This window comes from Myotis daubentonii, chromosome 13 (assembly GCF_963259705.1).
Source record: "Myotis daubentonii chromosome 13, mMyoDau2.1, whole genome shotgun sequence".
NCBI lineage: Eukaryota > Metazoa > Chordata > Mammalia > Chiroptera > Vespertilionidae > Myotis > Myotis daubentonii.
The window spans coordinates 30,031,198-30,044,239 of NC_081852.1; the positions used below are offsets into that span (position 1 = coordinate 30,031,198).

General features: G+C 36.8%; 1 protein-coding gene across 19 annotated transcripts in view; it reads left to right on the top strand.

The window, feature by feature from the left end:
• Positions 1-13,042, top strand: part of ANK3 (ankyrin 3) — a 462,225-nt gene that overhangs the window by 409,489 nt on the left and 39,694 nt on the right. For 13 of the 19 annotated variants that reach the window (XM_059662640.1, XM_059662634.1, XM_059662635.1 and 10 more), the window contains 8 exons: positions 3,353-3,564; positions 5,068-5,275; positions 6,217-6,313; positions 6,891-7,119; positions 7,727-7,852; positions 8,536-8,658; positions 9,087-9,113; positions 10,105-10,186. In XM_059662640.1, the coding sequence (XP_059518623.1) occupies positions 3,353-3,564; positions 5,068-5,275; positions 6,217-6,313; positions 6,891-7,119; positions 7,727-7,852; positions 8,536-8,658; positions 9,087-9,113; positions 10,105-10,186 (1,104 nt within the window). The remainder of the gene's footprint in view (positions 1-3,352; positions 3,565-5,067; positions 5,276-6,216; positions 6,314-6,890; positions 7,120-7,726; positions 7,853-8,535; positions 8,659-9,086; positions 9,114-10,104; positions 10,187-13,042) is intronic. The other 6 variants (XM_059662651.1, XM_059662646.1, XM_059662649.1 and 3 more) reach the window with 1 other exon arrangement.

The following is a 13,042-nucleotide window of genomic DNA, read 5'->3' on the forward strand; positions in this document are numbered from 1 at the left end:
ACAAAGCATGTCACCTTTTGGACCAGGGTGTTTGCAAATCTACCCCTTATTCATCCATCCATTTATCAACATGTCTATATGACTTCATGCCTTCTCCCAACCCTGTTTCTAGACCTAGTTTCTAATTTCAGCCCTAAAGCAGACCAGCAAAGTCAACTTGGGCAAGTCACTAAACCTTTTGCAAGTCAGACACCTACTCTACCAATATGCTATATTAGCCTTCCTCCTAGCCAGAACTACCTACTTCAGAACTCACCTCTGTCTTTTCCCTTTAATCTTTTCTTGGGGGGGGGGGGAGGAGTGGGGGGGGTGAAAACTTTACTAGTAACAGATGAAAAAGAGGAAGGAGGAACCTTTCATATTCTATGGCTTTATGAATCAACCTAAAAGGTAGAAGCTCTGGATATTTATACCCCTTTACCCTTTAATTCTATCGCTTTGGGGTGGTTTATTATGTTTTAAAAATAACATTTAAAAGTAATGGGTATTTATTATTGTCCTATAAGCTCTTCTCGTATTGAACCATCCTTGAGTTTTTTATAGGATCTTGTTGTCATGTTTTTAATCTTTGAGTTCTGAATTTGCAAAGAGACGTGCAGGGTGAGAGTCTACAAGACCTTGCTTCCCTAATGTGTCAGTCAAGTCATAGTCACCGGGATTGAATGTTAAAAGCAGATTTTTGGGTTCCACCCCTGGCCGAACAAGTCAGAATCTCCACAAGAGAAACCTAGGAATCTGTGCTTTTAATATGTACCCCAGGTGTTGCTTAGGACCATTGGGGGTACACTGCACTCGGAGATGGCTTCTCTGTGGGTAGGAATGTGATTCAGGCATCGCATCTGTGCTGCAGATAATTGTGTAGGGTGTATATCTGCATGTAAAGGGTGGGAGCAAAGCAAAGATTCTTGGTAATTCCTACTTCTGGCCTAAATAATAGAGCATTTAAAAATCTGAATGGAAAGAACTTCGACGTTCCATTTTCACATGATCAGACTTTATGACTATTTGCCTAGAAATCTAACTTTTCTGTTAAGAGTCCCCCCTTATCCATGGTTTCGCTTTGCAGTGTCAGCTACCTGCAGTCAACTGCAATCCTAAAATATTAAATGGGAAATTCCAGATATAAACAGTTCCTAAGTTTTTTTTGGTTTTTTTTTAATATATTTTATTGATTTTTTACAGAGAGGAAGGGAGAGAGAGATAGTTAGAAACATCGATGGGAGAGAAACATCGATCAGCCGCCTCCTGCACACCTCCTACTGGGGATGTGCCCGCAACCAAGGTACATGCCCTTGACCGGAATCGAACCTGGGACCTTTCAGTCCGCAGGCCGACGCTCTATCCACTGAGCCAAACCGGTTTCGGCATAGTTCCTAAGTTTTAAATTGCACGCCATTCTGTGTAGCGTGATGAAATCTCACCCTGTCCCACCACGAATGTGAATCATCCCTTTGTCCAGGGCATCCAAGCTGTCCACTCGTTAGTCACTTAGTAGCCGTCTTGGTTATCAGATTGGTTACCAGAGAGAGACCACATTCACATAAGTTTTATTACAGTATGTTGTTAATTGTTCTACTTTATTATTAGTTATTATTGTTCATCTCTATGTCTGATTTATAAATTAAACTTTATCATAGGTATGTATGAATAGGAAAAGAGTCATGAAACATATCCCCCACAGATAACAGGGGACTACAGTATACCTTTTTATATTTTATCACAGAATTTTTAGAAGTTTTATATTCTCGTGAGTTTTTAATTCTATTCGGGTAAACATCCAGTAAGTAAACTAATTTCTGAGTTATAAACATATGGACATAGATTTTATTGTGTTTTTAAAAAACAGGAAGACTAGAGCCACTTTTTCACATAATGATATTTTAATTTTAAAAAACTATTAAAATAACAACCAGTCTCCACAACTACATCTATTTTAGAGCAATATTTTAAAGAATTATTCCAGATGTTTGATATGAAAAGTGTGAGTCTCATTAATTCCCAATTGATTTCTCTGTTCAGTGGATATGAATTGAACACTTACTATGTGCCAGGCCTCAATATCAAACATCATCTAATTTAATGTAATTTAACTGAGTGTCAGAGCCTTTTCATTCCCTCTTGGCAACTGTTAGCCACCTGGGTCTTTAGTTACCTGATTTCAAACTTTCAGCTAAGGTCATTTCACTATTGTGTTTCACTTTCCTTTTTTAAAGAAAGAAATAGAGAAAAAAATGTACTTGCGTTGAATTTACTTTAAAACATTAATAGTCTGTTGTTTGTATATATTATATTGTTATATTAATACTAGCATGTTAGAATTATTACCCAAGTAATAGTGCATGTCTATACATTCATTATAATATTATAATATTCCTCTTTTTTCCCCTTCCCTAATTTTTACATAAATTATATGAATGTATACATTGACATGTAAAGATGTGATGAGTCAATTTTTATACTTTTTGTGACAGTAATACGCCTTGGAGAGAGAAGTACATATTACAACATATATGTCCACCTCATGTACTGACTTTTGAAAGAACATGCCTGTGGCTGGGTGGAATGGACTGGAGTAAGGAGATACAAGTGGCAGGAAGGTGGCTAGGAGGTGGTCTCAGTGATTAGGCAAAAGCCTGAACATGGGGGTGACAGGATAGGAAGCCATTTCTGAAACATGAAGAACCAACTGGACTTTGACCTTTAGATGTAAAGTACAGAGGAGAGTGAGTCAAAGCTATTAAACTAGAGGACTGAACAAACAGTAAACCCTTTCCGGGAGTTAGGACTATAGGGGAAGAAGGAGGGTGGGAGGTGGACAGAAAGGAAAAAGATGTGTTCATGTGTGGCTGGTTGAGTTTGATGTGGGAGGACCATTGGTGGTGATGTTACTAATCATTTGGGTAATTTAAAAATATTTTCAAGAGGTTTTCAAACAAAATTCTAGAGCCTTTCAGACATACTTACGTCCTTATTCACTTTCTTATGGGGCCTTACTTTGTCTGACTCATTCTTATTTTTGGCAACTTGAGGGGAAGATTATGTATAAATAATCACAGAATTAACTGTCCCTTTTTGAAGAGTAGAAGTTTGTCCATATATGGTAAAATGCCCATTTTTGAAGATTTTGTTCTTCTTTTCAAGTACTGTATGTGAATATTTTTATAATAGTTTTGCAAAGCTCGTTATAATTTCAGGATAACTGTAGTTTTCTCTTTATCATTAAAAAAAAACCCTCTATTTAGATTACTGAATATAAGTAATTTTAACTATCAAAATTGCACATCCGTTTGTCTCAAGGTATTGTGGAAGCAGGCTTATTCTCATGGCTTTCTTCATTCATTTGTCTTTTCAGAACTTGATAGTCCAGAAGAGTTAGGGAAAAAGCGAATCTGCAGGATTATCACGAAGGATTTCCCCCAGTATTTTGCAGTGGTTTCACGGATTAAGCAGGAAAGCAACCAGATTGGTCCTGAAGGTGGAATTCTGAGCAGCACCACTGTGCCCCTGGTCCAGGCTTCTTTCCCTGAGGGCGCTCTGACCAAAAGAATCCGAGTGGGCCTCCAGGTAATGTTCACACAAGGTTCTCCTCCTGGGATCATACAGAGCAGCGGTTCTCAACCTGTGGGTCGCGACCCCTTTGGTGGTCGAACGACCCTTTCACAGGGGTCGCCTAAGACCATCCTGCAGATCAGATATTTACATTACGATCCATTACAGTTATGAAATAGCAACGAAAATAATTTTATGGTTGGGTCACAACATGAGAAACTGTATTTAAAGGGCCAGAAGGTTGAGAACCACTGATATAGAGGGTGGGGGCATGTGCCACTCTGGGAACAACCGTCATAACTCTCAGTGGATTCCCTCTCATATTGCTGATGAAAGCATGAGGCCATTTGGGAGAATCATTAACCCATTTCAAATGAAAAGCATTAATTAAAAATTAGCTTAGTGGCTTATGAAATAAGTTACATATTTTAGGGTTTTTCCATATAAAAGTATCACCTGGTTTCTTATGAGAGATCGCTTTTTTTTAAACCATAGGTTATTGGTCTCAGTATGTGGAGCAACAGAAACACCAAAGGGTACATGGACCATTAAAGAAACAACCCATATTTGACTTGGTTTATGACACGCCACATCATAAAAACCAGCAGTAGTGAAACTTGCAAGCTTTCAAATTTTGGTTTAAGTAAAATCGTAAATGCAGGGCTTTATCCAAACCAGTTGGAACTTGTTTGGGTTTGGAAAACTGACTGGAAATCTTGGCAACGGAGGTCTTTCACGTATTTATACATTTCAGTTAGGCCGAACCAGTACTTAACCGGTTTTTTTTTTTTTCTTACTAAGGAAAATAGCCTGAAATAACTTAATTTGTGTTGTTAATTAATAGAGTATTTAAAATATTTAACTGACAGTTGCCTTTCATGCCCAAGGAGTTGGGTTTTTAGAGCTGAGCACTCTAAGTCCTGGGAAGGCCTTCAGTAAACACCTAGCTAAAGAGACCACCTTACATTCCACTGGCATGAGGTGCCCTTCAGCTCTCTCCCGTATAAATATTCAGTAGCAAAGAGACCAAAAGGAAGAATTTCAGTTTGGAAGAACAGATCTGAAATCCTTTGCAATCATGATTTTTTTTCCTTTTTGTTACCACTCTGAAAAACCTCAATTTTTACATGGATGCAAGTTGCCTTTGTCATGTTTTACTGAATGTCCCACATAGGTTTTAAATATATTGGACACGGTATTTGTTGTCTGTTAGTTTAGGTTAGACTAGGATGCTTCTCTGCTGTGAGACTGGATTCCCGCTCTATCACACAAGCCCACGCTGTCTGTTACGTTGGGGCAACATTTGGGCTGACGGGTTCCTGCTACAGTGTTGGGTTATTTGGGGTTCGTTTTGTTGTTGTTTTACGCCTTCTTGAAATAATGCAAATGCATGAAGAAAAAGACATTTATTGGTTGTGTGTTTTTGGTTATTTCCTCTTCACTTAAAAAGTCAACTTTCCAATGAGATTTTAAAAAAAAAATGGCCACTTTCACTTAAGGTTCTTTTTTTGACTCTAGGCTCAGCCTGTTCCAGATGAAATTGTGAAAAAGATCCTTGGAAACAAAGCAACATTTAGCCCAATTGTCACTGTGGAACCAAGAAGAAGGAAATTCCATAAACCGATCACAATGACCATTCCGGTGCCCCCGCCCTCGGGAGAAGGCGTATCCAACGGGTACAAGGGAGACGCCACACCCAATCTGCGCCTTCTCTGTAGCATTACAGGTTTGGTTATGTTGTTGCTGTACCTGCTGTTGATGCTAGCATTTGCAGTGATTCTGTAAGAAAACAAAGCCTTTGAAATGCCCATGCCAACGTTATAAGAGAGAAAAAAAGAATAAAACATTTTTACTTGTCCATCACCTCATTTCTATTATCCCTCCAATAATTTCATTAAGCTGTTGATAGCATTTAAAATTAACATTTTTCCTACTAAATTTCATATTAACAATAGCGCCCTCTTAAGGTGATTGAGATATTATTGCATCTGCTGGGGCATCTAGGTGATCTCTCGGTGACCTAGACAGAGGTGGTGGACCTAGCAACACCCTTTAGACTGCAGGAAACTGAAGGACTTCAGGAGTACATGTTTATGAGAAGCACCTGGAATCCAGAGCACGATTCCTCATTTGATCAACCTAATGTGATTTTTAACTGAAAATCCCAAGATTAAGATAGACTGGGTTTTTTTGCTTGTTTTGTTTTTAAGAATAATTTTAATGGCTGATTCACCCTTAGTCCCTGGTAAATTATATGATTCAGCTAGTACAAATAAGTTGCTTCTTAACTTTCTTGATGGTTTCTGCCTTTTTAAACATTAAAAAAGAAATAATAGATTGTCTATCTGAAACAGTAAATCTTGGCGCTTATAAAGTACACTTGTAAAATCCACTTATAGATTGGTTATCCCAATTTCAAGCCATTCATTAATACCCGAACAGAAAAGTAATTTTAAAAAAACTGAATAATATCTTACAAGGAAGTCCCAATAAGCCTGCAAATGGATAAAAGGAGAGTCGAGAAGAAAACCGTTAGTACATGTCATTAATTGAAAGTGTTGAAGTTTTGCAGGCTACTGGCAAACCGTGAAGAACAGGATAATGATGCAAATATCAGAAGGAGCATGTCTGTTAATAAAGTTGCCATATCTGCTGCTGTTCTCTTAGGGGGCACCTCACCGGCCCAGTGGGAAGACATCACAGGAACTACTCCTTTGACATTCATAAAGGATTGTGTCTCTTTTACAACCAATGTTTCAGCCAGGTATGGAAATAAAGGATTCCAAAAAGCAATCAGGAATTAGTTTTATTAGCTTTTGGAAAGTAAAAATTGTTGTGCTCAATGCAGTATGGTTATTTTTTACAGTTTTGATAGTTAAGTTGGATCTAACTTAGAAATTTAAAATTCACTGTGATAAGTCATTTAGCCCAGGTTTCGTAGGAAGCTAGAAGGTACTAGACTGGATTCTTCTAGTAAAATTTCTTAGCAACTTTAATTTATAAATACTGATAGTTTTCTCTCATAAAATTCATGCTCCTTCCAATTGTAAAGTTATAGATTAAAAACTCTTAAAACAGGAGTAGAAAGGAAGTCTTACCATATATGGGTATGTGTTAGAGGGAAACAAGAATTTTATGGGAAAGAAAGAGAATGAGAATCTTAGCATTTTCTCTGTTTGATAAGCAGCAAACATCCTGCTGTTTGTTTAGATGCACAAGTCAATGTTTTAATTTAGTTCCCTTTATACTCTGATTTTTTAATGGTGAATTTTTTTTAAGATTTGGCACTTAAGTCACTTCATTTCCATACTTACATTTTGTTCTGGCTTTGTTTTTATCAGATTTTGGCTTGCAGACTGCCATCAAGTTTTAGAAACTGTGGGGTTAGCCACGCAACTGTACAGAGAATTAATATGTGTTCCATATATGGCCAAGTTTGTTGTTTTTGCCAAAATGAATGATCCTGTAGAATCCTCCCTGCGGTGTTTCTGCATGACAGATGACAAAGTGGACAAAACTTTAGAGCAGCAAGAGAATTTTGAGGAAGTTGCAAGAAGCAAAGATATTGAGGTACCTTGTTCAGAACAAGTTTTATTTTGAGACCATAATAGTGCTCACTATAAATATCAAGTATATTGATTTTAGTTTTTGTTTTAAAAATACAATATAGATTCATTCTCAAATTATTTTTAAATGTTGTCAAGGTTATCTTAGTTGGTTAAAAAATAGCACTAATGAATCTGAATCATGGTTTCCATTTTCCTGTAGCTACTTGAATTATCTTATTTTTATGGTCACTGTCTATACACAATACCATGACTTTGCTTTTTCAAACCCAGATATCAGATAAGAGTAAAAAAACTGGAACAAGTTTTCAAATACTATCTGAACAAGTGATTGATGTCAGATACTTTCTCAAACGTGTTTAAAGTTGCTAGAATAGAAATATATGGTTTTGTCTTATATGAGTCCATAATACAGTTTCCAGTCACAATTATTGAATTGTGAGCCCAAACAGTTAATTTTGTGGCAAATAGGACTATAGAAGTAATGCCCTGATAAGGAGACAAATGTGCCCTGGAAACATGTCATTCAGTTAATGTTAATGTGACTTAAAATCTCAAAATTCTTTTAATTAAAGTTAATATTAAGTTATGTATTTCTTTTACTCTAAAAGGTTCTGGAAGGAAAACCTATTTATGTTGACTGTTATGGAAATCTGGCTCCACTGACCAAAGGAGGACAGCAACTTGTTTTTAACTTTTATGCTTTCAAAGAAAATAGACTGCCATTTTCCATCAAGGTAAGTCCTCATTAGCAGCGATTCTGTGAATGTCCTAATCACTTATTCTGTTTGAAATATTCCACCAAACTTGAAGTCATAGGAACAAGGTCAGATTTTGTCTTGGTTCTACCTGAGTGTACTTTCCAGATAGGAAAGCTTTATAATTAGTTTTAAAAGTCCTTACCTTTTCAACAGCTAAATAGTCAAGCAAATGTTTGTGAGACCAAACACTCTAGTATAATAAAATGCCTCATAGCTAGTTATTGCTCATTAATCAAATAATGGATGAAAGTGGAAGTCAGAACTCGAGCTTCACCTTCATTTCTGACCTTCTTGGAGAAGCTTTTTCCTCAGAGAACAGAAGGATATAGGACGATGATTTTACTGTCATTATTATTTGCTGTTATTCGTGTTGCTAAGACTGAGGATTTGAGAAAAAGAAATTATGAGACAGGCAGAAAATGCATGGAACCCAGACACAACAATCCTCTGTTTAGACTTGGAATGGGACATCCTAAATCTTGCTGAGTTTAAATGTGACCACCTCAGTGGCGATGTAATTGTTATCATCTTTTCCCTTTATTTTCCTGCCTCTTGAAGGTCTCCATAAAATAAACATGCTTGACTCTTATAACGACAGGATTCCTTAGAAAAGTCTATTTCTACAACTGTCAGCTACATAAATTCTTAAATTCTTCTAGATTAGAGACACCAGCCAAGAGCCCTGTGGTCGTCTGTCTTTTCTGAAAGAACCAAAGACAACAAAAGGACTGCCTCAAACAGCTGTCTGCAACTTAAACATCACTCTGCCAGCACATAAAAAGGTATCTTTTGGTATTGGTTTATTTTCACTTTCTTTCCCTGGTCTTGAAGAAGTGGGCCATTGGTATGCAATTAAGGAATGCTATGTAACATGATTAAAGCTCTTGAAACTCAAGTTCTATTGGTCTCTGTGTAGACTAAGTCTCGTTACTGTGGTGTCAGATTCTTATGGTTTGTATGATGGAGTCCTCTGTTGATTGCTTCTGCTTCTGCTGGTAGTTCATAGATTTTTATGATTAAAGGGCATCACACATTAATTTGCCATGGATATACTGTTCTTGATACATTTTGTTGGCTTCTTTTGATTTGCTTTGCCTTCTAAATCAGCTTGCATTTTGTGCTCCTACTGAGTCCTTTTCATATCCTGATATTCTTTTCTGCTGTCCATTATAATATTCCTTGTCTCTGCAATGCATCTTGGAACGAAAAGGAGACAGAGTCAGATCAAGATGATGAGGTAATATGAACACTTCTGCTTTTACTCTATCAGAGATAGAATAGAAATTGAATCTGTATAAAAGAAGCTGCAGCAGGCTGAAGTATGGGAAACGTATTATATTTTTTTTTTAGCTTAAGTGAGTAAAGGGTATATATTTTTCTTAAAGAATAGTTCATTCTTCATCCACATATGCATAAGAGTATATTCAGTAAAATCATAATCCAAATAATAATTTAAAAAGTTGAACTCAAGTCCTTTAAACACTTTTAAATGTAATTGGCATGTATCAAAATCTACATTTTCACCTAGTACCAACTGTGTTATAACTTTTAAATCAAGATCATGGGTAATATATGAAATTTTATTATACGAATCAACCTATGTTTTACATAATATAAAATATATGCTCAATGGCTATTGATAAATATTTTATATTCTACTTAAAGGGCCATTTTTAAGGATATAGTTATTCAAGTTATCTCCTAATATTTCTCCAAGTTAGATGATAATTGGATTTTTAAAACTCACACCTCCATAATTATAGAATCAGCAACCTTAAGACTCAGTAACATTCCTAATGAAACCATTAACCTGTTTTTAATCTTCTCATCTATACTTTCTGCCTGTTAACACACTGAAACAACAGCAGTAATCAGAATAAGAAACTTTTGTGTGCCTTTTTTCCTGGAATGTACTCACATTGTGATATATGTGTTTTAAGGCCTAATTCATTGGGGAAAATTTACTGTTCAGCATCAGAAGTCTCTGTAACTCTCGTCTTTTATCTGTAGTTCCCTGTAGTCTGCTGTGTTGGTGCTCATATATTTGCTAAATGATGGCTATTTGTTTGAGACATTGAGTGGGTTTTTAGAATCACATTTTAATGAGGAAATTCCATATGAAGAAAAAATAAGGATAAACAAGATAGCACCATAACATCCTACAAAATGTTTCTAAACTATGAAATGTCACAAAAATGTTGGACACAGTCTTTGTTTTTCCTTTTCAGGCCGAAAAAGCAGATAAACGACAGAGCTTTGCGTCTTTAGCTTTACGTAAGCGCTACAGCTACTTGACTGAGCCTGGAATGAGTGAGTTTTCTAACACATTTATTAATTTATGCAGATTTTTTATAAGAAGAGACATTTTTTCTATACAGTCAGAATTTTGGGGTCATTTGAAAACCCAGTGGCAAAAGAAAAATTGCCTGCAAGAAAACTTTACCATGAAAATCTAGGTAACACCATGAAATCTAAGGAATATATTGTACATAGTTGAAGATATGAGGCACAAACACCCCTAGGTCATAGCTTCAAAACAGGTTTTTAAAAGCCATTAACCATTTTTATTACTTAAAATCGCCTATCTTAAAAAACCATGGTTTCACTTTGATTGTTAGCTATGCTAGGAGATCATATTGAACAGATGCTGTTTTAAATCTATGCTCAAAAGAGAAAATATTTATTTTTATGTATGTGGGATGGTAGAAAAAGATGGGAAAGTAACTTTAGTTGTCATCTCATTTTTCTTTATCTACATAGGTCATTATGTCTTAGTCCTGCCTCTTTTTCTGCCCACTTTGAAAGAATGGTATTTTCCTACCTTCTTGAGGTAGCATGTGTTTACTGACTCTTTTCCCCCCTTCTCTGTCTTTCTCCCTCCCCAGCCCTTTATTAAGTATGTTCTAAAGGCTGGTCTTCACTAGACTGGTTAGACTCTTCTCTCAGTGATTGTTTTGGTTCATTGTTAACTGGTTTAAAAGTATCAAGGTATAGATTCATTCAATCATATTCATTTTCTCCCTCTCTCTTTGCCTACCCTCCCCTCATCCACATGGTTATCACCTGTGTTGATCACTGCAGCCCTTAATATAACCCCTCCACCAATAGGAACTAAGGGTGTGAGAACTGCACTGTGTTTGATTGATGTAGTGGTGCCACTTTAAACATTAAGGGAAGATTTATACAAAAAAAAATATTTCCAAATTAGTGAATAATTTCTAGCTGTTTCTCAACTCACATGACTTGAGTTTAGGAAAGACTGAAAATTTGTCAGTGAGAGCCACAACTTTGGTTTTTCCCACCTTCTCTGAAATGAACTCCCATTGTGCTACAACGCAGGAAAGATGTGTATGTAACTAGATGATTTTTTCAGTAACTAAATCTCCTGGGTGGACGTCTTTGTTGGAATACTGTTTTGCCGACGCCCCCCCCCCCTCCCCCCCAGCTAAGACCCTCACTGCGTAGCTGGTTGGGACTCCCAGGCCATAGTCTTAAGCTCCATGGACCAGCTACTTTAGGACAGAAGTACTCTGGGCAGGCCAGCTCACATCTGATTCTGGTCCCTAAGGTACTGGTTGTGGTAAATATGAGTTGTAAGGTCAGGTATATGCTAAGTCAATTGAATTTTTCCAATTTATGAAAGTATTGCTACTCTTTCGTTAGTGTCAATTAAGGTGTATGTAGGTTATCTTCCTTGAGTTTTAATAGAAGAACAAGGATGTTTTTCACTCTTTTATGAAAGAGAGCAGAATGGTGGTGAACAGAGGAATGGAAAGGAGTATTAAGGAGCTAAGGAAACTAAGAAAAAGTCATGGCCCTGACTTGGTGTTAGAACTCCAAGTGAATGCAGCTTTTCTCTCACTACCTGTCCTTTCTAACTGTAAATCCCACCCCACCCCCCACCCCCCCAAAAAAATTCTGGTGTAATTCAGTGCCTGACATCCAGAAATTGCCTTTGTTATAAAGGGAACCACAAAATATGTGTCATTAAAGCACAACATGTAATTGAACAGTAAGTTGGCTGCTTGTGCGAGGTATAAAACCATAGAGGTTGTTCAGAAGACTTCTTTGTTTGATGAGTCAGCCTTCAGTGGTAAAGGAGAGATGCTTCACCAGTTTTGGGTAGTTACAAAGATAAATTCTCTTGAGCCATGGCATTTGACTGAGCCTAGATCACTGAATTGAAGGAATCCCCAAACCCTTCATTTGTAGTGTGGTATTTCTAACAGAGTTAAGCAATATTATATTGAGAATTATGGCTAGGAGAAGTAATAAGTAGGTGAGTTTTTCCTTAGTTCTTCCACTTTTCCTTAGAATAATATGCCAGTCTAGAAAAGGATATGTTCTGAATGTTTGAATTTAAATGTACACTAGGAATGAAAACCTTCACCCTTGTGGGAGTAGCTGCTAATCCAAGGACTGGATTGTAGCAATGGCACGAGCACAGACTGAAGAGGAACATAAAGATGAAGCAGATTCTCATTTCCTCTTCGCGGTTCACTCTTGTTCTGAACCAGTGCAGTCACTCTGACATACACATTACCCTTGGCAGGCATTCCAAATCTCTGTGACCAGCTCGGTTTGCTCTCCCCCGGCGAGTGTGCTTACCTCATTTGTGTGTTTCTTGTCCCGTTGCCAGCAGAATGCTGGTAGTAAATCCATCTTTGCTAGTGGTAGGTCTGCCTCATGGCTGCTCCAGTGTTTGGGGTATCCATGAGTCCCATGAATATTCCGGGAAGGGATCTTTGCCATTGACATCCATATACAAAAAAATACTGTATTCCACTGTAGATAGTTAAATATGGGGTGTTAAAAATATGAATGTGCTTTTTTAGATTTTCCCCATGATACCTTTTGAGAATTAAAAGTATGACATATTATGAAAAACCATGAGATAAAATGTGTGCTTTTATCCATAATGACGACAACACCAAACATGGATATGTTTAGTTGCAGATGTATTTTTACTATGCAGTATTAAATATTTTCCTAAAATCTCAAAAGGTACCAAGACTTCACATCTCATGGAAAAAGTGTACTCTTCTTTCTCAATGCTCTTGTGAAAGTATTTTTAAAGTTTATATATTGTGCATACTATGGCATAAAAATTGTATTACTTCATTGGCTTGTTTGCCATGATATATTGCGCATGATAAAATGTTTTGT